At 43.9% G+C, this 25,614-nt stretch overlaps 1 protein-coding gene across 1 annotated transcript in view; it reads left to right on the forward strand.

Annotated features, from left to right (window-relative positions):
* MRPL3 (mitochondrial ribosomal protein L3) overlaps positions 1-1,089 on the forward strand; it is a 28,468-nt gene extending 27,379 nt beyond the window's left edge. Inside the window, exon 10 of the mRNA XM_084221686.1 lies at positions 480-1,089. Coding sequence (XP_084077812.1) covers positions 480-629 — 150 coding nt within the window. The 3' untranslated portion in view covers positions 630-1,089. The remainder of the gene's footprint in view (positions 1-479) is intronic.
* The last annotated feature ends 24,525 nt before the right edge of the window (positions 1,090-25,614 follow it).

Genomic DNA, 25,614 nt, shown 5'->3' on the forward strand with positions numbered 1-25,614 from the left:
TTGCCATAATTAGTTTGCATCACGCATACAAACGCGTGTCTTGTTTGTTGAAGAGGTGATTACACTGCATAATAGAACTTGGAATGTCATGTAGGAACATAACTGTGAGAAATAAGCACTGTTTAAACAAGCTATACTTCTATTTTAATAACATTGTAAAATATTGAGCAATAGATTCATATGAGTAGGTTTTGATTCACTGTAATGACAAATTCTCTTAGGACTTTTTGTTTGTTTGTTTAGTTTTGCTGATTTTTAAAATCTCTTTAAGGATGAGTACAAAATGTTAAATTCAATATCTGGGGTTGATGTTAAAGTAACTGGGGGTTACACCTGCAATTCTTTTAAAGAAGTGGAACGTGAATGCTGTTGGGTTTTTCTTATGCATGCAAGCTGAGTTCTTTAAATTCTAGTGTATCACTGTCTAAAAATCTTCCATAAGATTTATTAACCCTACTCTCCCGCTTCCTGCATTTCAGGTCAGAGATAGCAAATTGCCTACTTACAAGGACTGCAATAAAAACCCTCCATTCCCTACATTTTTTGCTGATGGAGATGAAGAACTGCCAGAAGACCTTTTTGATGAGGAGATTTTCCAGTTCACAAATCCATCTGTCACATTCGCATAATGTTCCTCGCATCTTTGAAAACACAGTTTTGTTATTTTCATGTACATCGCAATGCTGTATAAAAGTAAGCCTATGAACTGCAGTCTGGCCAACTGACTTAAACACTTCAGGTATTGCCATTTTGGTCAGGTAATCAGATTTCCCCCTGTCACTCTCAAACCTGTACTTAAAGCAGCAGGTGTGTCTGAGGGACATGTTGTAAAGCACACCAAAGTCTGTGTCTTCAGTGACCTTTTGTTCTCTGCCCCAGGCTGTGAAAACCTACACAATCCTGAAAAACTGTTGTTTTGAAGATGGTTCCAGTTCATTTTCTGAATGTGAACAAATTCTGTTTCTCTTTTATGTGAAGTATACTGGGCAACTCTGATCAAATCAGAAAAAGGTTCCAAATCTGCCTTGGCATCTGAGGTGGGGAGGGATCCATGAAAAATTATCCAAAATAAACCAAGAAAATGCGTGAGCATTGTTTTGCAGAATGAGCTTGTTTTGCTTCTTTTTTTTATCCAGATCTCTTTCTTTCCTTTTGACTTTGTGTTGTTTCATGTAGTAGATATCCAACAGATTTTCTAGAGGGAGGGTGATGGTTGCCATGTGTAGGGTGAGGGAGTGTTTGGGTGGGAAACATTTGGTAACAAAGCCGCACTAGGACTGCATGGGCCGCCTGTTTGTCATCCTTGCTAACAGCTTGTTCTGAACTTCACTGAGGGTCCCTTGAATGCTCTCTGGAGAAGTCTCTGTGCATCAACCATGGTATTTGTATTGGATTCTTAAGCTGTTGCAGAAGAGCTATTTCCAAGGAAGAAGGCCAAATGTGGGGCATTTGTCTTTATGATAGTGCTCATTTTTCTCTTCCCACCTTTCAATAGCAGCTGGGATCATCCCCCTTCTGCTTTTCATTTTGCATGATTTACTATTTATAAGTTTGATCTTTTGGATTCTATAAATCTTCTCATGTACAGAAGTACCTTCATAAGTGTCAGTGCCATCTGAGCACTTTACTCACAAGCCCTGCAGTAGTTCAAGAATTTGCGTACACTATTACCATTAATACCCTGGCAGTGCTGTCTGCTCATCTTTGCAGCTTCATCACAAGCTATGAGCTCTAAGAAAGCCACAGGTTTATGACAGTACATTAAGGTGAACTCTTATTATATCAGATAATATTTCAATGGGGGGAAAATCAACTAAGTACTTCAATTTCTGTTTCTTTGGTAAGAGAACTTTTCCCTTTCTGGCATAAAAAGTGAAATTCCAATGATCTGATCATGTTGCTCCAGAGAATGACTGCAGCCATTCAGACAGTACTGTAGATAGTGTTGCCTTCCATTTGTTCAGTTTTAAAGTTTCTGTTGAAACCAGTGTTCTCTCACAGTAATCTCTGCAGTTTTGGTTTTCAAATGTGTGCTGGGTGTGAGCTGTATGATTTTCTGAGGTGCTGCCTATTCAGGTCCTGTTTTTACTGAGATGTGCAGGTGAAACCTTTTCCATCTTTATCAAGAGTGCTTGAACATCAAAGACAAGAGCTTTCATAGCTCAACTACAGACTGATGTCCCAAAGTATTTTCTGTAGAGCAGAAGCAGAGTGAGATGGGTAAGATCTGATGTGAGCTCAGAGTAGTGCAACTCAAATTGAAACATAAACTTCCATTTGACCCATTCTTCCATCAGGCATTGGAAGGCTTATGTTGTTTTAATTTTCCTTCTTGTTCTCATCTCTGTTTTCTGCTCTTCTGAGTAAACAGGGGACTTTGAGTTGAGAAAGCTGGACTGAATTTATTTCAAGGAGCAAAATTGTTCCTAAGTGCAATTACACCAAATGCTTTAAGCCCACCTACAAGTTTGTTCTTAGAAAAGGTTAAGGATGTTTAATGAACCATTTTTAGACATTATCAAAGGTGTTGAAGCTGAGTATTTATTCTTCATTGTGGCCAAAGGTTGTGGCTAATGGAGATGTGCTTTTAAGCTTCAAATAAAAGACAAAATTAGGCAAATATCAAGTCCTCGTGTCTCAGATGAGCCAACAGTTTCTCATGCAAAAGGATGTGTTAATTTTTGTGAAAAGGTAGACCAAGGCTCTGTTGCAAGTAGATCTATCTGTGTGTTTTGTTGCTGTGTCTGAGTAATGACAGTTTAGAGCCATCAGGCAGCATTTTCTCAGGCCAGCAACAACAGCAACAAAAAGTTCTTATTCCACATTACCTGTAGTTATTTAAGGAGAAGGAACAGAACATGTTATCAGGGGTCTGAATCCTGTAGGACAATATCCTACCCAAAGTTGGGAGCTGTTATGCTGCCCAAGGAAGTAATCGCTGGCACGCTCTGCTACCAGTGCCGTAACTTGAGAAGGTTGCTACAAGGTCTCCCCAAAGACTTCTCTCCAGGCTGAGCAACCCCAACTCTCTCAGCCTGTCTTCATAGAAGCGGTGCTCCAGCTCTGATTACCTTTGTGGCCTTTTTCTGGAGTCACTCTAGGAGTTAATTCTGTGCCCTTGTGCTGTGGGCAAGGCACTGATCTGGGGTTCGCATGTCCAGGAGCTCATTAACACTCTCCTTATGCTGTTGAGTTTGGTTGGGTGAGGGGGGTGTTTTTAACATCAGGAACATGTTGCTCGGGAGGAGGGTGTAGGGTTAAGCTTTAGCTGTATCTCTGGCTTCATGGTGTGACTGCTTTGAAAAATAAATATTCTTCAATAATAACCCCTCTCAGTGGTTCTGTAATAGTACTTGAATAAACAGTGTCAAGCTTACAATATAAGTTGAAAGTAAAAAGACAGCAGGAAGAGGAAATCAAAACACTCATGTATCTCTTGACAACATAATTGCAGCCATTGATGATAAACAAGGAAAGTTTATTTCTCGTGAAATATCATACTTTCAAATACCATTGCTCTGTCATTATACTGATATATGACTGATAAACATTTTCATTTGCTATTTTCACTTCATGTGGAAAAATGTCGTTTGCTCTGTTAGTGTTTAACAAATATTATTCTAGTAAACTGAGGGGGTGATAAGGGCTTACGTGTAAAATTCCACCTTCCTTACTGTTTCCTTGCTGAATTCTCAAAGTCCTGGAAGACTTTGATGATCCTAGAGGCCTTAGCCAACCTTGAAGACTCTGTGATTGAAAGAAAAGAAAACTGATTAGGATGTAAACTGTGAGGGAACTGATGTGCATAACCCAAACCCCAATCAGAGGCTTCCCACTGGCAGCCTGGTGCCAGCTCCATGCTTGTGAGCTCCAGCACGCAGGCTCCCCTGGAATGCCAAGGTGAATACTGTTCAAAGGAAGTTGCTGGCCCTGTCCAAGGGTGCTTCATAAAATCTGACTAATAGAGGGGCCCAGTAACCACAGTGGGGAGAGTGGTGGGATTCATTAATTTTAGGATTCCTGTGTCTGTAGCTATGGCTTGGCTTGGGTCATTCTTCTGATTTATGTCATTCCCCCCCCACCCCGCCCTTGAGATTTTGCGTGGGAATGCCGTGGTTTCATAACTGTAAACGTTATTTGTACACAGTGTCTTCCAATAATTAGCTTCTCTGCCCTTCAGTGCACAGGTAGTGCTTATTAATTGCATTTAATGAACATCTCTCTCCTGAGCAAATTGCCCTGGTTTGTTGCACACCTTAGCATGTAGCATAGCTTAGTATGATTTATTCATATAACACACTTGAAGGCACTTAACATCTCTAAGAGCATGCAGGAATGCTGACCTTGGCCTTGGATGTTTATTGGTTTTGGAGACAGCATGTAGTTTCTGGGGGAGGAATTTAAATTGATCACACATAGCCTTAATGTTATCACACCAGAAAAAGAATCCGTTTCAATGGGTGGAGCTCTGCTGTGTCTGAAGTGTAGCAGCAAACAGACAGATGGCAGTTTTTCCTGAGGAATGTGCACAGCCAAGTTGTGGTGTCAGGTAGGAAAGGGGGTACCTCAGGACTGGTAGTCTCCAAATTAAAGCAGCCTGCTGACTTCTACCTCATGAAGTACCCCAAAAATATGTGGGATGTGAACTGTAGAAGACTCACACTGCTCCAGTACCCTGCCCTTGTGTCAGTGCATCTTCCTTGCATCTTTCCCCTTTTCGCAGAAGAGTGTGCATGGTAAGTGGGAATGTGGCACTGGAGTTGACCTCAAGAAAAATTTCCAGCAGCATCAATATCCATAATGATGTCCTAGTTCTCCCTCATTCCATTAAAGTATTACATATGGGGTCCCACCTTTATGCGTGGTTGATATGGCTTAGGTTCATTTCTGTTGGAACACCAAAGACCTGAGCTGTGGTCTTGCTTTTTCATCCAAGTGGCACCCTCTGCCCATGAATTGAAAATAATTGCTTGGGAATAATTCCATTGGGGAGTTAAATTAGTATTCACTGTCATGGCAGTAACTTTGGAAAATCCAACAGAGCCCAGAAGAGAAAGTCAGCTGAGAAAATGAGTGCAGTTTTTAGTGTGAACACAGAAAATTATTTGAATTATTTGCTGTAATGTAATGAGTATATGCTGGAGAGGGGGTCCTCTGTGCTGTGGTTCTTCCTACTGCTTCTCAAATTCATGTGTGTAAAGTCTGGCATAAGATGTACATATTGGAGTCAAGTTATGCACAAATTCAGATTTGGGGTTTTGGAAGAGGCAGGATTGCAAGGTGGGGATTTTAGCGAAAAATTGACTTAAACCAATTTCATATCAATCACGTTGTGCTATATAATTTGCTTCACATTTCCCTGGGTGACAGTCTTCCAGTCAGCTAAATCAAGCTTTCATTTCTCTGTTTTCATCTCCTTCCTCACTTCCTTTCTAAGTAGTAGAAAACCTTTAAAAATGTGGGGTTTTTCAGGCACTCAAAACCTTGAAGAAGGTCCCTTGGCAGGTTGATTCTCTACTGAAAAGCAGAATGACTCATAATTCATAGGCAAGAGTCATCCTATAAAATCTTTTATTTCTAAAAGATCTTTTTATTTCTAAAAGATCAAGAGGAAAGATCAAGATCTCTGAAGCAGAGTCTTTTGTGCACATGGCCTCTCTTGAAGAGATGTCCCACTGTATCCCACCTGAACCCTTTCGTTGCTCCATGCAATAGTGAGCTTCCAGCACAAATTACAGTTTTTGTACCTCAGTCCTGCCTAATATACATCTGCCCAGCACCACACAAAATATGTATGAAAATTTGGCAGTGGGCAATGAGAGATTTACTACATGGTACATATTTCAAAATCACAGTTCCATTCTCTCCAGCAAGCAAGAAAGGCATTTTTGTCCACTGGTTTGTTCTCAAATTGCACTGCCTCTTTCCAAAGGGAGATTTTTCTCTGGAGTTACCATGTTCTTCCTTAGGCTAGCTTGAAATTTTCCTTTATTGGAATATTTCCTTTATATTAGAGCTGCATATGAGAAATAGCTTGATAGAAAAGAAACATTTTATTTCGTTTCCCTCATCTTTTGTTTCCCTTGATAACAACTTGAGAGAGGAATGCTTTCCTTGTATGGCACTTAAAGAGAAAATCAATTGTTTTCTGTGAAATTGCCAGTTGGTTTCTGACCTGCTACTTCACCCCCCCAGAACAAGGTGCCATGAAATGTCCTTTGGCTCTTTGTCACAGAGTCATGGATCCATACAGCCGTGGCTGTGAGCCCAAAGGCTATCATCCTGCAGGCACAGCAAGCGCCAGAGACAGAATGTTTCAAGCCTTGTTATTTGAAGTTGTTGGACCCTTTAATGGTGTGGCTGCTCAATCCTGCCTGTTTATGGGCTGCACTGAGGGCACTGACCCACCCCCCTCAGACACACACTGCAGGAGGAGTTTCAGGGAGCCTTTGTCTTCTCATGCTGCTGAAAAGCCAAGGAGTGCTTTGGAAGCAGAGTTTGCTGAGTGGCTGCTAAAGCCATGAACTATCACCCACTCTGAGTTAGGAGCTGAATAACCCAAGCCCCGGAGTGTATAAGCTGTGTGTGTACGTGCCTGTCCTCCAGCTCTTGCTGGATGTTATTTCTGATCAGCAGTCTCACTGACAGCCTTTCAAACTTCACCTGTTTACAGTTCAGTGCAACTGCTCCAGCTGGCAAACAGTCTGTTCTCTGCACTCTTTGAAAAAAACTCAAATGGAGTCCTGAAACTTCAGTGTAGACACAAAACAAAAGCATTGGCCTGCTCCCCTATTGTGCATCCCCCCAGTCAGATCTACCATGTTTGCTGATGTCCAAAATATATGCTTTGATGTGAGCACGAAGCTGGCTCTCATCTGAAATGCAGACTGTATCAGAAATAGCAGGTGGTGTCATCTGAAGCCAGTGCTTTAACTGGTCATCTTCTATTAATCACTTAATAAGCTTTATTGTGAATGCTTAAAAGTAACTGCGTGTTTTCAAACACAGAGAGATTTGACAAAACAATTTCATAGTTATTAATCATCAGGTAAAAATAATTGTAAGTAAAGAACTGGGCACTAGTCATGCATTAGATTTCTTACGTGTGAATTTACAGATGAGATACTTCCACATTTTTAAAACAGCAATTATTTGTAAATTCACATGTAAGAAACTTAATGCATGACTAGTGCCCAGTTCTTTACTTACAAAGTATTTTTCAAACCAGACTCTTACCTTTGCAAATGCTATTTATGTGTATTTATATTTATACTAGTAGGTAGTGGCTTCAAGAAAGCACAAGTCTGAGGTAGCAGTATACCACAAGATTCATCCCACAGACTGTGGACTTTAAATGAAACTTGACTCAGGACAAGTGTGTGTGAGGGCCTGGAGAAGCAGGGGCTGCTCTGAAAGGGCTTTGAAGGAGATGAGAGTAAACACCCTGCAGCTGAGGACTGGCACATTGTTAGAGCTGTGCTGCACCGAGGGCAACACCTGAGAGCTGATGGAGAGGGAGGAACGAGCAGGGAGTGAGGAGGAAGGTGTGTGTAAGGAGTGTGGGCAGCCCAGCACTGCAGGCACTGGGGCATGGTGTGGAGATGAGCAACTGAGGAAGGAGGCACTGAGGAATTTGCAGAGAAGCAGTTCTGACAGGAGAGACACGGCTTCGTGCTGCAGGTTGGTGGGAGCAAGGGAACAGGCTGCAAAACCAGGATAGATGTGGGTAGCAAACCTTGGAAGTGTTTGTAGCTAAGGACTGCATTGAGAGGATCCAGCCTGGGCAGCATCTGGGAGAGCAACCTGGCAAAATCAGATAGATGAACTCTCAGGAGAGAGAGACTGGAGGGAGATGGGGGAGATAAAGATGCCTCACACACTTGGTGAGCCTGCTTTAGCCCAGCTGGAAAGATAAGCAACCCTTCTGAAACGAGAAATTCAGGCACATAATCTTCAGAAGAGGAATCCAGGCACTGAATTATTTCCTGAGGAAAGTGCCTGCCGGTTGCCTGCAGGTAGGCTTTCATTCCCTGATTAAGGGCAGGATTTAAATTTAAGCCCCATCCTTAGTTGGCTTAAGTAATCCCCTGCTTGCTGTGCCTGCTGCTGTGCACTTCTGGTACCAAGATTATTTTGTAAGGGGCCAGCAGGATGTACAGACCTCACATTTTGAAATGCAAGGACGATCTACACGGAGGAGTCCACCAACCTCTGCCTCTCTGTTCTCCTTTCATCTGTCCCTGTTTGCCTCCCTGTGGCACTGGCTGCCAGTCATTTAATAACAAACTGAATTCCTGCCAGTCACTTGTTGGGTGGCTGGTGGCTGGTGAGCTTAATAGGGTGCAGCACTTTAGATTGGTGGAGGAGGAGAAAGTTTTGTGGAAGGAGTTGCATAGAGAAAAGGCTTCATCCTGCATCTGGTCTGTACCCAAAAGTAGCTACAGCGCAATACTGGAGGTTCACTCGGAATTTAACATGTGCTTGTCAAGCTCTGTGACTGATCACACCTGTGCCTTCCTGGCAGTTCTTATCCAGCACAGCTTGTGTTAACATCTCCAGAAAGCTGTTGACAGACAAAATCCTAAAAGGTGATAATGTCTTGAAAACAGCTCAGCTTTCTTCTCTCCTTTTTTTTTTTTCCCTCTGCTTTGTTTTAATAATTTTTCTCCTTTTTTCATTTTTTTTTTCCATTCTTTTATATTTTTTCCCCTTCAGTACCTCACTCTAGCTGCCAGCCAGGTCAGTAATCCCTGATCAGCTGTTGTCAGGCACTGCAGAGTTGGTGTGACAGCAGTGGTGCTTGGGCTATGTTCTGCACTTGGAATTCTAGCATTTTTTTCTCCAGTGAGAAGCAGAAGATTCTTGGCTACTTCGTTGCAGAGCAGGAAAATAGATTTTATTTCACATTAATATAACCTGCTTGTCCTCAACTGCCTTTTTCCCACTCTACTTTGTCCAGTTTTACTTTGTGTTTAAATAGGAAACAGCAGGGCAGGATCTGACCAGTTTTGCACCCTGAAGTATTCAAAAGCCAAATTTAAATGGATGAATCTTGGAGGATTTTACATGCTAGAGATTGGATCTCATAAAACCTAGCTTCAGGTTCACAGACTAAGTAAACATAGTCAAAGTTAACTAAAATTTGCCTTTTAGGTACAGTTTCTAATTTCTTATAGCATCAGTGTGAAGACACACCTTTTAAAAAATCCCTGAATATAGAAATACACATTTTTGCATCTTCTTCTGCATAGTCAGACCAGGCAGACCTGCATGAAAGGATTGAATGTGGATGTGCCATCTCCACAGCAACAGTAATGCAAAGGGAAGTGGAGGGCAGGCTTTTCCAAGGAAGCTCTTCACCTGAGGGACTGGGATAAGTAGGGGTGACTGGGAAAGCAGTGACTGTAAGGCACAGCTTGTACTGGAGGACTGCAGGACCACATGTGCTTCCAGCTCCAGAGAATGTGTGCTCCTCTCCGGCCAAACACTTTCCTGTCACCAGGAGGTGACAGCAGGGCTGTGCTTTCAACCTCAAAACTGCTCCCAGTGCAGCCTGGGGTGAGCCCTCCAGACACAAATGTCTCACATCCTGGAAGGGCCTCCCTGCTGTGGCACAGGAAAGCCTTTGGACCAAAATAGCATCAGACGGGCACCTGTCACTGGCAGGGTTCCACAGGGCTCCATTTAGGCTCTGTGCTTCTCAGCATCATCAAAAATCGCTTGGATGCAGAACTGGAAGGGATAATAAGTTTGGAGATGATACAAAATTTGGATGAGGTGACAATTGCCTTGAGGCCCTGCAGAGAGACCTGGACAAGATAGAGATGGGCAATCACCAACTGTGTGAAGTTTAACAAGGGAAATACCAAATTCTGCACCTGGCTTGGGACAGCCCTGCAAGCACAGACAGACTGGGGAATGAGAGGCTGGAGAGCAGCGCTGTGGAAAGGGACCTGGGGGACCTGGTTGATGGCAAGTTGAATGGGAGTCAGCAGTGCCCTGGCAGCCAGGAGGGCCAAGTGTGTCCTGGGGGGCATCAGGGACAGCATGGCCAGCCAGGCAAGGGAGGGAACTGTCCTGCCCAGCTCTGCATGGGGGGGGACTTCACCTCCAGAAGGAAAAGAAAAGAAAAAAGAAAAAAGAGTTTGTTTTGCTGATAAGATATTGCTAACAAAAGCATGACACCTCATGTATGTACTTTGCATGGACAGATGCAGTTCAGCTCTCCTCTGTGTGCTAAGGCAATGTAGTTTTCAAATGGGTTGCAGCGGCACAGACTGCAAAGCCACAGAGCCAAGCCAGTCCTAAGGGAATTAAAATTACTATTCAGAAAGTTAGAGCAAGCTATTCTTCAGTGCCAAAAAATTTCAGGTCATCTAATTATGGGGTGTGCACCACCAGCAGTGACAGTAGGAAAACAAGTGCTTGTTGGAAAAATTTTAACCTTCAAGATGAGTTGTATCTTACCCAGTGCTTCAACATGTGATGATTCAGGTGGGATGTGCAGGAGCTGGTATCAGCTCTGCTGCCATGCCAGTTATTGACTTTATGGGGAGTGCTGACAGCTCTTTCTGAGCTCAGAGCTGTTTCCCATTCCTCACAGCCCACAAATGGCCCCACTGCCCCGGGAGCTGTCTGGAGGTTTGCTGGCACCATCTTATTCCCCAGCTCCATTAAACAAACAGGTGTGTGGCAACCAAACCATTTAGGCTGTTCCAAGACATTTCTGTGCTGCAGGTCCAGGCCAGACTGGAGGCTGGTGCTGCCTGTGAGCAGAACAGCTCATCCTGCACTGCCTGTGTTTAGGAGAGCTTGTGCTGTCTGCACTCATGCCCTGGATCCAAATTCCTTCAGCAGAGCAGGGAGTGATGCAGTCTCTTGGTACAAGGAAAATCTAACAGATTTTTGCTGATGCCATAACAGAACCATATCACTGGGGCTACAATAGACTTTAATGAGGAGATACACTTGAGTCTTTGAAAGAACCAGAAAGCAAAAGTTGTTTGGTTTTTTTAAAAAGTAAATTGTTAGCAGCTTCTCACCATCTTTCCCTTTAATTAATCTCATGTTTGCACAAACACGGTGAAATTCAGACAGAATATGAAGTATCTTGTTAAATGCAGCTGGTATCCAATCCTAGTGCCACAGTCCCATAAGTGTCCCAGGCAAGAAAATGAGAGTGGAAGACAAGCTCTATTTGCAAGCTTCATTACCACAACAAATCTAAATAATCACTCCATTCCTTTTCCTTGTAGTTTGACCACACTTTTTTCTTTCTTATCATCTCTGTCGAATTGAGGTGCAAAAAAATGTGCAGAGGCTGGCCCTCAATTTACAAGTATTCACTTTTCATACATCACCTGTTGTTCAGGTTGAATGGGCTTCCCTTACCCAGGGATACCTCTGCCTTTGGAGCTTTTAAGCTAATTTGACCTATCTGCTCATTGTCTGTTTCCAGAGGGTCTGCTCTGGAAATCCTTATTCTGATTCTAATATTACTATTTACTCTCATCAATAATTGCTGCTGCAGCATCAATAATGACTGCAGAGTGGCCCTTTCCTTCACTGTACTTCTGGGGTGGTCTTTGCCTGGAATTTGTTGTTCTTCTGGGATGATATTTGCCTGCAAATGCTACAGAGTCTGTGAGAGAGGAGCCACAGGAGCTGTGCCTCTTTGCTGCTCAGCCCCTCCCTGTGGAGCTAACTGAGCTGAACCACTGGTGAGTGAAGGAGGATCCCAAAGGCTGGTGGCTCCCATGGAATTGCTGCATTCTCCAGGTCCTGATGTTAAACCCGTGTGAGTTTTGGGAACAATGAAGCAAACCAACAAAACTGAACTACTGAATAATGTGAAATAGATGAAAATTAGGACCCTGACTGTACTTCATATTCTACTTGTAGTGAATTTGCAGAAAGCACCTAAATTTAGTCTCCTATATTCAGTTTTGCTTGTTTTCCAACTATGGACATCTCACTAGGTGTTTAAATGATTTGACCTCTCACTTAGGTACATCAAATTTAGATGTAAGAAATTTAAGACAGTCTTGAAAAAATGTTCTGGCCTGCTGTATTAGATCTTTGCATTCTGCTCCTCAAACTCTTATCTGAGCTGGGATAATGTCCACAAATTGTGGCACGAGAGGTTCAGATTAGACATTAGGAAGACATTTCTCCACGCTGGAAGAAGAGGTTACTGAGAAGCCTTAGATTAAGTGTCCAGTTTAGGCCAGTGTCTGAGGGAGAGTCAGAGATGTGGAACTGCTGCACATTGGCACTAGTGATGCTCAGCCAGCATTTCTGGGACTCTGAAAACCACCCTTGACTGTCTGTATTTCAAATAGAGGCAGAAACTTGATCTTCATTGCTATGAAATGGCCAGAAACAAACAACACAAATACTTGTTCTACTGTGTATTCAGAAAAGAATGGAATTTATTTTGGGTTTTAATGCAATGTGCTATCAAATCCTTGCTGTGCATTGTCCATCCCCAACCAGCCAATCTTGCTTCTCCTGACTATAGCTGCAGCTTAATCACTCATTATGTTTCTTACTGGAGATTATACCATATGGTATAATCATGTTTTCAAACATAAACTCAGTCTGAAAATTAGCTCTGGTTTTCCAATAATCTTCAGCCACACTTGATGGATCTGTTTCACTGGGTTCTCATTGGTCTCTCACAGGTTTTCACTGATCTTTCCCCAGCCAGGCTTTCATTGGATGTGAGTGAAGGGGAGCAGTGGTGCTGCTGTGAGTTCTTGCTCTGAGCAGGAGGGAGATGTGCACAGGTTGGGGCAGCCCCCAAGAGCTTTTGCACCTGTAGAATTCCCGAGGTGTATGATTCCTTGCTAGATGCCATGGGATATGTCCCTAGAAAAGTTACTGATAACTTATCATTTCCTGTGACAGTCCCTGATAAGCTGTAACCTCTGAGCTGCCAGGTCTTGAGGTGTGTTCAGACTCCAAAATTTTTGTCCCAAGACACTGCACCAGCTTCTTCCACCAGGCAGAGCAGCTGTTTTTTTCCCCATGTGAACACAAGCAGTCCTGCTGCACTGCACAGAGTGAGGCTGGATGGCAAAGCCTGGGCCACTGGGAATTGTTGGGATGCAGCCGTAGCCGAGCAGCGCTGTCCTAGCTCCGATGACATCTCCAAGTGCACATCCTGTGACAGGGCTCCCATCCCCTGACATTCACCTCTGCCTCTCACTGTAGTGCCAGCACACTGGTCCATCTTCTCTGCTTTCCCTCCTCACTCCATATGTTTACTACATATGTTTCCTCTCCTGATAAACCACTTCAGCTTAACAGACAGGGGCTGGAGATTCCTTCTTTCTGATTTTCTCCCATAACTGACTGTGAACTATTTATAGCAGCAGTTGAAGTCCATTTTTCCCACCCTTTCATACTCATGACTTAAGCAGGGTTCAAATGCCTGCTCCTGCAGACGCATGAGGGGTGTGGGAGGCTTTAAAGAGATGAAAATAACAGGAAGGCAGCTGCTGCTTGTTGGCTCCCTTGGTGCAGCTCAGCACTCCCCTGTCTGTTGGTGGACGGATCGACTCACATTAATCAAAATACAGTTAATATTAAAAAAAGCAGATAAACTCTTCTGCCTGGGTGTTAAATTTCTATTCATTCTGCAGTTTAGCTTCCTCCACAGGCTCATCAGAAAACAGAAATCACCATTGTGCTGGTGATTGCTGGAATTCTTCTTAGAGGAGCAGAAGAGGGAGAATGCAGTATAATTTAGGCTTTACAATCTGGAGGTACAGAGAGAGAAGTTTCAATTGTTGCTGTGCCTATTATTACCAAAGCCACTTCCAAAGTCTCTGTAAAAACCTGCCTTGCCAGGTGGGGGCTGGGGAGGTGGCCCTGGGGGTGCTGAGGTGCCCATCCCCACGGCTTGTCTGCACACAGTTCAGGTGTGGGGCTGGTTTTTGGGCTTGCAGAGCAGACTCGGGCAGACCTGGAGATGATGTGGGAAAGATCCTCCAGGCTGAGTGCCAAAGTGCACCCTGAAGCAGGGCAAAATGTCATGCCCTGGTGAGAGGATGCTGGTTTCCCCTTAGAAAATCTCAGCCAGCTTCAGCAGAGAGTTTGTGTGCTCCCACTAAAGGCATACACACTTTGGGCGGGTGTGTTTTCATCCCTAGTTGTTTGGCTGCTCTGTAAATAGCAATTACTCTTAGTTCCTGATGAGAAATGTCCATGGAACAAAGTCCTACAGGATAATGCACTTCCTGCCAAGTCCAGATGGAGGTTCTGGAAGGGAGTTGCAGCTCCCCATGTGTCAGAGGGGGCCTAAACGAAGCTCTGAGGGAGCCCAAAGGATTTGTGCCAAGTGGGATGGACGCCTCAGGTGAGGGTGTCAGGCAGACACCTGGTGTGGCTCTGGGGAATGAAGCCTCTGCCTGGCTCTGCTCTGCTGACCCCTCCATCCATCACCCCTCCCCAGCAGTCTGATTGGGCTGGGAGGTCAGCTTGGAGGCAGCCGCCCACCCTGGATCTTCTTGATGGCTGCGTTTGCCCCAGGCAAGAGTGGCCAAAGCCTGGGGAATGTTCTGCTCTTGTAGGCTTGTCCCTGAACCTCAAGCATGCAGCACAACCTCATGATGCTCAGCCATGCAGAATTATCAGTTGGAATCAAGGCAGAGTGGAGAGGAAAGTCTGGCTGTGCCTAAGGAGACATCCTCTGAGAGCTGGCGCTCTGATGTGTCCCTGTGTCAGGGCTGGTGTGTGTCCCGGGTGCCATCTCACCCCAGACACTGTGTAAGTGAGATCATGGAGCTGATGGTCCCTGCTCCTCCTCTCCCCCACTCAAATGCTCTTGATTTGCTGTGTCTAGACTGCTGCCAGGCCTTTTATTAGCACTAGATGAGAGGGGCTCATATGACTAAATGGTCTAATTTTGCACAGCACAGAAATATTGATGAGCAAGAGCCTTACCAACACATAATAAAAACACAGATGATTCATGCCTCCTCACTGACCTGGTGTGGTAAAACAGTGACTTCTCTATGTATTGTGCAACCTTAGATACAACAGGTAATAAATTGGTAGCAAACTATGGCTGTATTCAAAGCTTGATCCTAAAAGCATTTTTTGCTGGAAGAATTAGTTGGATATTACACTGCAAAGAACTTTCTGAAGAGACATCTTTAATTTTCTCTGTTGCTTTAGTCACTGCTAGTAAGTGCCCTGCTTAATTAGGAATGTTTCATGTTCTCCCAAGGATTCCATTCTTCCCTCTTCTCCCCTCAGGAACTGCCACCTTCTGTGAATGTCTCAAGATGTCTTAAAGGAAGAAATGCTCTGTGGGATCTTTGCAAGGTTTTTGCCAGGCTCCTTTAGGTGAGAGTGGGGTTTCACCCATCTATCCCAAAACAGGCAACTGCCATTCTTGTGCGCTGCAAATGCCTAAAAATTATCCATTGTCGGTGGAGGGCTACAGATGCAGATGTACCTGGGGAAGTCAGCTGTGGGGTGTCTGCTGCAATGGATGATGTTCCCTTCCCATATTTAACTGGGACCTGCTTGGTGTGGGGATTGATTTTACCCCATCCTTTAGTGGCAGCTCTGTGATCAGAGATGAAATTGGAGCCACGTTGTGGCATTTGGAAAGGCTGTAGTGAAAACTCTTTAAATGGTACTGGGTCACTGGGAGAGGACAGAGCTGGTGTCAGTGCAGATGCAGCCCTTTAAGGAGCTCAAATGTTTCTGTACAGGCTTCTGCCCTTTTTTTCCCTTTTACAAATGGCATTTGATCCTGCTTATGTGGAGACAGCTGGGAAAGCACAGTTGAAGGAGAGCTATAAAAATGTCTTTCCCAGAGCCCTGTTGTAGGAACACATCCGTTCAGGACAGGAGTTCAGAGAAATTCACTTTGCTGAAGAGGCTCATCTAGATGGGCACGAAGACAGGTCTCAGTTTGGAAAGACAGGTGTTTGCTAAGGAAGGCAGGAGCCTTCCCTGAAATGGAAAATGTAAACCCCCTCCCTCCAAATTGCTATAAATTCAAAATTAAGGGGGGCTCTCAGACAAAAATATGGGAGCAGGAGTAATAAGGGAAGAAAATAAAAAGATAAAATAAGCAATGCAGTAAACTAAACCAACACTGACAGTCAGAATACAACCTGGCACACTGCTGGTCAGGGTGCTGGTAGCAGTCCAATTGGAATTGTGGCTGCAGTGCTCCTGGAGTGTCAGGTGTGGTTCTGTTGGAGCAGGGATCCTGTAGAAAGGGTGTAGTTTTCCTCTGAAGATCCAGTGGAAGAGGCAGCTGCTCCTCTGGGAATCCAGTGGAGAAGCTGCTCTGCTGTCCCTGAATCTCAGATTATATCCAGGTAGGAATGCTTGGCTCCTCCCTCTGGGCGGAGCATCTCACAATGGGATGCTGTATTTCTTATCAGCCATGCAGTGACATTCAATAGCCTGTTATCAGCAGATGACTCCCCGGAGGGAGGAGTGGTTGTGGAAAAAATAAGGAAAACTGCCCACTTAACAGAAGACAACTGCCATACAGATGGCAAATAGAATACAATTTGCTTGGCAGTGCAGGACAACAGGCCAATGCCCACTGGGCTGAACAGTGTTTTGTTGTATAGGGCTGTGGTTCAAGGACCACAATAATCCAGACAACAGCTCTGCAGACAGTAGGGGTAGTGTTTCCATCTTGTTTTTATGCATTTCATAGATCTTTTTTAAATTGTGAGGATGTACATTTGGAGGCTGTTGTGTGTCATCTCCCCCATCTACCCCCAACCCTCTGCAAAATACAGAGATTATGCTATTTTTCCCTAGGAGTAACAAATTCTGTTTTCTACGGGATTTGAAATAACTGTTTATTTCTGCTATTTCTGAACTCTCTCTGAAGAGTTTTTTTCATGCATCAGTTTTTAGGGTTGTATATAAAAATAATTGAGAATTATGTCTGCTTCATTCTCTTTTTTATTCATGTCACTAATAATGGCACAGGTTCTGATCACAGCGGCTCAACATTTAGAATCAGCCATGTCAGATAATGTGCACATTTTCTTTCTTTAAAAAAAATGCTTTTCTTTGTCTAAATTAATTGGATCAAATGACAAAAAAAATATTATCTTACAGCCCTCTGTGCTTCTGCCTTCCTCTCATTAGAGTCAGTAAACACTTCCCTCTGATTCCTGGAGCCTTTGTGTTAGACCATTATAGAGAACAGGGCTTCTTGCAACAAAATATATTTTTCCATTCTCATAACTTACAGTCACAAACTTTTAAGATTTGATCATCAGTTGTTTTGAGCCAATTCCAAGAAGAGCAGTTCCCACATTCACACAGCTGCGTTTGGTTGGGTTGGCTGGGTTTTTTGGTTTTTTGGTTTTTTTTTTTTTTTATTTCATGATGATGTATTCATCAAGGCAAGGTTTGTTTCAGTCTGGAGTGCAGTCATGCTCCTAACTTGAAGGCTGCCAGGATCAGCAGTGATCCTTTCAGAAGTGACCTAACTGCACAGACAGCCCATGGACCACCTTAGAGGAAAAGAGGCTTCCTGAATAAGGATGAATCAGAGAAGGATGTATTCATCATCTGACTGGGGTCACCAACTGCAATGGCCCACAATATGTGAAAGGGTGATTTGCACCAGCTGATGTTAACCATGGTGAAACAAAGCCCTCCTATTTGCCTTGTTCTCCCTAGCATCCTCATGCTCCCCAGATCTTTGTGCCTTCATTTGACCTAGGTTATTCGCAAAATGAGATGAGTCTGAGATTCATAATGCTCAAGGATTTGTCATGTTCCGGCTTGATAAAGAGGCGTGATTAATTCAGAAGTTGCAAGGATGTTTCCCAGCAGTGTGCATCTCAAAGACCAGAAACATGGGACAAAGGAAGGCAGAGTGGGGCAGAAATTTGCTGAGATGCTCTGCTAGGGCTATAGGCCAGAGCAGCTCCTTTGGCAGCTCTAAGCCACAGCCAGGCTTGGCTTACACAGGACAAGAGGGGCTCATCCACTCTCCACTGCCCTTGGCCACCCCTTGTGCTCAGCAAGGACGCACAGGCACTGAGCCTGCATGAAATAACAGAGGATTGCACTGCTCACCAGCCTGGGACAGCGTGTTAACAAACCCAGGCACGTTAAAGGAAGGGCTCAACATATTCCTGGGGAGCACTGAAATTCAAGCAATTGCTTTTAGGTAGTCCTTTTCAGAGAGCCCAGATGGGAAGACCACCTGCCTTCCCTGGGCCATTGTGATAAGATGGCAAACTATCTTGGAGCGCCTCCCCGCCACGGGTGGCTGCTCAGCTGGGTCCTCCACAAGGCTTTTGATGTGTTGGGGAATCAAAGGGAGAGACACAAAGAATAGGCAGAAGTCATACATATGAATGTGCACATACATAGACAGTAACCTTTCCTCCTCTGATTACCCTGGCAATAAATGCTTGTGACATCAATACTTTATGATTACGAACCCGCGCTGTTACCAAGCGCTGCTTTGGAATTGCAGGTGGGGGAAGAGGGATTAATCACCTTAGTGTAAGACAGCTTAAGTGACAGCTCAACTTCTATAAAGTCACAGAAGTTGGAATGAGCAAACACCATACAGATAAGCCATTATTTCTGCAAGAAGTTTCACATAATACATGAATTTTTTATGTGGCTGCTCTTGGCTGGGCATTCTGCTTCATACAAAATAGCACCACAAAGCACTTATGTATGTTCGTGTGTGTGTGTGTGTGTGTGTGTGTGTGTGTGTGCATGCACACATGTGTGCACACATTTGTATGTCATACATGTTTCACATGCATTTTACACGTGCATATATAAATATATGTAAAATATGCACCATTATGTATACATTTATATGTGCACACGTACAGAATGCAGAAGTGCTAGATTGAAGTGCTAGGGTGGTTTAACGCTCCCAGCTATTTTTAGTTGAGTAAATAAGAGCAGGAAACATTTCTAGCATCTGAGTTCCTGCCAGCTGTTAAGATCTAGCCAAGAGCAAGAGGTGTGCGTAAGTTTTGAAAATAGATTCATTAACGTCATATTTTTACTCCTGAATTATGACTGATTTGGTTAGTTTTTCCACTCTTCTGCATTTCATGCCTTACAGTAAGATTTGTCTTCCAAAGCCTGGTGTATTTTCTGCAGCTCTGATTGAGGTGTTGAAGATGCAGTTCAGTGGCTGCTGGTGCAGAGGGGGCCAGAACGACCAACAGAGGGACAGAGACATCACTGCCGATGGGAAGAAGGGCCCTCTTGGGGTAGATGTGCTTGTTCTCTAGCACTTAATGCCAGAAGGTGAGGAAATAATTACCAGGAAAGAAACATGGGTTTAAGATGGCCAGGAATAAATTCTGGCCTGAAAAAAGTGTAAAGGAGTAGACTAAAGTATTCATCAGCTTTAACACTCAACTTCTTTAGGTCATGAAGCCCACCCAGCCATGTGCAACACCTAGCAGGGCTATGCAGTCACTTCCCAAAGTGCATTCACAGCTAACCAGTGCAGTACAAATGACAGGGATTTAGCATACCAAAATGTTAAAAAGCTGAGCCATGGCTTCATAAGGAGAACATGGTGAAATCGAAGCGCAGAGCTTGGGACTCTTTGGGCTCTCCTAGGAAGGGAAAATATCATCAGCTCCTGAGACCATTTTAGCTTTGACTGGCTGCCCAGATGTAGAATCATAGAATGATTTGGGTTGAAAAGGACCTTAAATATCATCTAGTTCCAACCCCTTCGTCATGGACAGGTGTGACCGTGTTGGCAGGGGTCTCAGGGTGAGGGAAGAGATGAGAAAGTTGACTCCATGTTCAGAAGGCTTGGTTTATTATGTTATCATATATATTATATTAAAACTATACTAAAAGAATAGAAGGAAGGATTTCATCAGAAGGCTTAGCTAAGAATAGAAAAGGAATGAATAACAAAGGTTCAGACTGACTGAGACAGTCCGAGACAGCTGGACTGGGATTGGCCATTAATTGGAAACAACCACATGAGACCAATCCCAGATCCACCTGTTGCATTCCACAGCATCAGATAATCATTGTTTACATTTTGTTCCTGAGGCCTCTCAGCTTCTCAGGAGGAAAAATCCTAAATCTTCCATTAGACCAGGTTGCTTAGGGCCCCTTCCAACACAGCCTTAAACACTTTCAGGGATGGAGCATCCACAAGTTCTCTGGGAACAATGTACTTTCTTTACAATGCCAAAAGAAGATGATGTCTTTTAAAATGGTGTGAAACATAATTTCCCTGCAGCTGGAGAGTCTCTGCAAGGGAAGATCTTATGATTTAAAACAGGGCATTTGATCAGTTTGAAAAGAATCAAAACTGAATATCAGATGACCATTAGAAAATCTCCTCAAAGTCCTTAGAAGGGTGGAATGACTGAAGGTTTTCTCATTGAGCATGAAACATCCCTGGCCTTTGTTACAGTAGATCCCAGGCCAATTATCCTCTGCTATTAGTTTGAAATAGAGAGGCTCTAAAAATCTTCCCCTCTGTCAGCTGCTGGGAGAGCACAGGGTCCTTCCCTCCCAGCCATGGCTCTGCTTGTACAGGCTCCTCAGTTTGGGGCAGCAGCCTCTAAAGCTGGCCCCAGTCCCACACGTGTCTGCCAAACAGTGCAACCCTCCATCTAGTGAGGCTGAGTCCAGCCAAAGGGTTTGGAGGAGGGAGGAGCTCTCCAAACTTTGTTTGTTCTCCAGACTTTGTTCACATTATTTGGGATTCTTTGGGATTGTTGTTAGATATTGCCTGAAACTATAAATACTACATTTAAATTGAATATCATCATTATCTGCAATAGGGAAGCATTGGGAGAGTTGCTGAGTTGCATTTACAGAAAACCCAACCTGTAAAAATACTGATTGATAACATAATTTATTCCAATATTTATATAAAGCAGTTAACAGAATAGTTCTTGAGTAATGTGCTGTAAAGGAGCAGATACAGAGAAAGATTTGGAGCAGCAAAGACACAAGACACATCGTATACATTTAAATTATCTTAATCCTGGGAGAGGAAAGAGAGCAAGAACTCAAAGCAATAGCAAATAAAATATTAAAGATTTGAGAGAGAATGTTGTAGGCAGTAGTCATTGCCATCAAAAGATAGACAGTGAGCTCTGGAAAAAAAAAAGAACCTGTTTGGCTGTGATGAAATGCCAGGTAATTGTCTGTCAATTTTAACTGAGGAAATTAGCAAATGACTCACAGGCTGCGAGCGGTGGGGAGCAGGGGGAGCCTCATCCATCATCTCCAGAGCAGCCTTCACTTTCACACACTCTATGCTGTTGTTTCACTGAAGGACCATGTGAAGGGAAATGCAAAAGGTCATAAATAAAGGGTCTCAGGAAGGTGCAGGTTTAACCCAAGCAGTTGCAGCCGAGTGTGATGCTAATGGTTTGAGGGATTGTTGTTGTGGCTGATGTTCAGAAGAATTTCCTGAAGGCCTGGTCCCTGCCACAGGGCTAGAGAGGTTTGGCAGGGTGGGAGCTGCAGCCAGTCAAGCAGAAGGAGCCTGGCAGACAAGCATCAAACGGGACTGGACTCCAGGGAGCTCAGGGATTGTCTCTGCTTCCAGAGCAGTGAGAGTCAGGTACATAATTAATGGAGACGGCACTGTAATCTCAGCTGGGGACTTCCTTGCATTTTAGGTGAAAAACTAAGGCCTGAACAGCCCAGCCAAATGCTTCTTACTAAGAAATACATGGCAGGGTGGGATGTGTTGTCTGGATTTTGGGAGAGATGTGACCCATTGCTTATTTTGAGATGCAAACCTCCACTCTTACCCAGATTAGTATGGGACATATCCTGAACTGGAGGAGAGCAGGGAGGGATGAAAAATGCCCCAAATGACAGAATTTTATTGGCTAGAGGGAGTGGAAAAAAATGTCAGTTATTACTACACTATAACAAACCTTCACAAAACCAGTGCTATTCTGTTGCAGCTCCATTAACAAACAGAGTGTAGGTGGAGTGGTGAACCAAACCTTGTGTTTATTTGTAAAAACAAAAAAATGATAAAATAATTTCCCTGGCAAAGTAACCAATACAGATTCAATCTCTGAAACTGTGACCATCTCTGTTTACAGGAAATATAACAGCTAGATGAAGCAAGGACCCTTTTGAACTCTCACACCCTGTAAAATGCAGAATAGAAGCAGTCAAAATAACCCTTATTCACTTTCTCATAAAAGAAAAAGTTGGTATGAAATTAAGGGTATCATTTTCTTCCAAATAATTTTCCAGGTACAAATAAACAGGCAGGTAAATGCAATCTCAGACAACATGACAGCAACACCTATATGAATGGTACAGTAGTTTAGCAATGTTGAAAAGTGCTTTTGAAAAGAACAGTTTTTCAACTAAATTCCCTCAAGAAAAACAGCCCAAAATATGCTTCAAATTATCACCTTTTCTTATAAACCAGCAGCAATTCTTCTGTTTCACACCAAGGCTGATACACCTGTAGAGGAGATAAAAAACCTCACCAAACCTCAGTCAAAAAATGTGCCAGAGACAACTCCTTTGATAACAAGCTGCTTTGCTTTTTTTTTTTTTTTTGCTGCAAAGGATGTAAATGTTATGTTGTCTTCTGAAGCGACTGCTAAATTAACAGGACAATGTCTGCATGCCTGTGTGCCAGCTTTCCAAATAACCTACATCCATCTTTTTTATATTTTGTCTCTTGTGTTTCTTATTTGTGCTCTTAAACCATGGTCAGACCTCTGAGTAAGAAGTTTATAGATCTCTGGTGGGGAAAGAAAAGTGATCATGGGAAAACCAGTACCTCCTGTTTCTCACAGATGATACCCTTCCTTTTCACAGAAAACAGTTTTACAGTAGGTCACATAAAGTCCCCCAAATCAGAGGTAAAGATGAAAGCACATCAGTATGAGAGCTAATGGCAGAAGCTCAAATGTTGCATGAATCCATCGATCCAGAATATCTGTGATGTGCTGTCTCAGTTCTCTGCCCAGAGCACAATCCACAGTTGTTTCACCTCATTGATTTTCCTCTCTTCTCAGCACTCTTCAAAGACAGGAAGCCAAGCTCAGAGTGGATGGTAGGAGCCAGGGTCAGCTTGCTACAGAGGGAGTTGTGAATTGTGCGAGTGCCTTGCGTGCTGCCGCCCCAAAGGTGTCCTCCCTTGCTGGAAGAAGGAGACTTTCAGGCAGACTGTGTTTAATCCCCAGGTGAGAAGCTTGGGCCCCATTTGACATGGAGAACAGTAGGAGGTCAGTTCATGGTACATGCTGCTTAAGTCAGTCCTGGGAGGAGCAGGCTGCTCCTGGTAAGGCCAGGCTCACTACCCTTGCTGGAACTGGGGCACAAGCTGGCAAGGCTGGGCTGGGCTCCCCCATCTTCTGGGACAAACAAACACCTTGGTCAGCTGCTGTCTCCACTTGGATATGGTTGTGGTGGCTGAATCAGGTCAAAAAAAGAAAGAAAAGAAGTGGCAGCAAGATATGGGAGTGATCAGTCATGCCAGTGAGGACACCACCCAGCAGCACCTGTATCCTCAGCCTGCAACCAACCAGTGCTGAACTGTAGAATCATTTAATTTGGTGAAGACCTCTAAGATCATCAAGTCTAACCATTAACCCAGCACTGCCAAGTGCCACCAAACTGTGTCCTTAAGCATCACATCCACAGCTCTGTTAAACTGTTCCAGGGTTGGTGACTCAGCATCGACATGACCTTCCCAGTATCCCAGAGTTGCATCACTCCCTTCCAGCCCAAGCACCAGTCTGGCTTGCCACAGCTCTCTGTCATTCCCTCTGGCCACCAGCAATAACCTCACCTCATTCCCCTGGCAGTGGTTCCTCAGATGTTGCCCAGAGATAAACAACAGGGGAAAAGGCCACAGAACAAGTGTAGGTCAACAAGGGGATGCATGGTAGAAGGTGGGAGTACAGCTCTCTTCAGAGAGGCTGGAAACACCTTCTTTGGTGGGCATAATCCTGCCAGCCTGATTTAAGGAACCTGAGCAACGCCTTTTCCAAGGCCAGGCTGGCTCTTAGATAGCTGCAAGCCCCAAGACAAACATTGCTTAACCAAACTCAACTCTCATTCTTGGCCAGACAACTCTTCCTTGGAGCCACCAACAGCTCAGTGCACAGGACAGAGCACACAGGACTCACCAGGACAGAGCAGATATGGATGTGTCCAGTGGGTTGCACTCTCCTGGGATGGGCATCATCTCTTGCAACCTGCAGGTGGTCACCTGGTGGTTTTTCAAAGGCAGAACATGGATGTTATTTGGTAAATGGAGGCAGAACACTGCCAGCTGGAAGGAGGTGCTTGGAAATTACTGTAAACACAAAGTGATGAACAAGTATGAAAAATGCTCAGGAGACTCTGGGAGGAGTAAGAAATTCACACCTGACCCCACGGTGGGGGTGAATGAGTAATTCCAGAACAGTGGGGCTTGAGTCAGGTGGCAGGAGACGTTTTGGGCTCTTTCTTTCCAGACTCTTCTGACTCAGGATCAGCCTGCTGCTGCTGCCCAGGGACCGTTCTTTAAAAGGCATTGCCTTTGGGCAATCACTCTTCTTGGAGTGAAACAAATCACAGTGTTTCTCTAACACTGCCAGAAATTCAAAGCAGGTACTCCAAGTCAACAAAACGCCAATTCCCCAAAGGTTAATTAAACTGAGCGGGGCTTGCAGATGAAACGCAGCGGCCGACTGCTGCAATTAGCTCTGGCATGGTGGTTAGCATGAGGTGGCATTCCAGTGAAGGGGAGCTCCTCAGATGAGTTATTTTGGCACTGACTCCCTTGGGGGGTGGAGAGGGGCTCCAGTACATATCAGTCATTTTGTTCTTGCCTGCTTTCAGGAGATGGAAATTAGTGACACCCCATTCAGTCAACTGAGGAGAGAAAATGTGTTGCTTCTCTTCAGCCTCTCAGAACAGGCACTCATCAACGCTGAGTTATAAAGTATCAGGCTCCATTTAAAGTTGGTTTTCTGACCTAAATGCAACAGGTAAATCCTATGTTTAATGCCTGACCTTGCAGGTGAAGCTGGAGAGAGCAGATTGTTTTGTGGGCTTGGGGAGGCTGAAGACCAAAGAGGGCTTTGCAGACAGCAACAGGGAACCCAGAAGAATGTGGGGGTTTTACCCTTAAGATATTAACTTTTGGTTCCAACATGAGCATTCCATGTTGTCTTCCACAGCAAAGAGCTGGAGGATGCAACTTCTGAGCTGCCTTTTGGGGGCCTGTTGAGATCAGATGAATAGCTATTGTCCACAGAAATATGTGGAACAATTACCAAACAGCTGCATGCAATTACTACATTGGTTGATGGGACATTTCAAAACAAAGGCATAATATGATTTTACAGGTATATCAGGAAAAAGAAATTTCTCTGAAAATACAAAATTCAAACTCATGAGTTCAAAACACACACCCCTGCCCTTCTCCCCCTTCTTCTTTTTTTTTTTTTTTGTGGTGTTTTTTGTTTATTTGTTTGTTTTTTGGTTTTTGTTTTGTTTTTGGCAGAATTTCCTTTTAAAATACAGGCAATTGTTGATCTTTCAATGCAGGCAGGTCACACCAGTTTTTGGCCATCTGGGGATAAGTGGATTTAAAAAAACCCAAAGAAACAAATA

Source organism: Fringilla coelebs (genome assembly GCF_963513975.1).
Source record: "Fringilla coelebs genome assembly, chromosome: 1".
Lineage (NCBI taxonomy): Eukaryota > Metazoa > Chordata > Aves > Passeriformes > Fringillidae > Fringilla > Fringilla coelebs.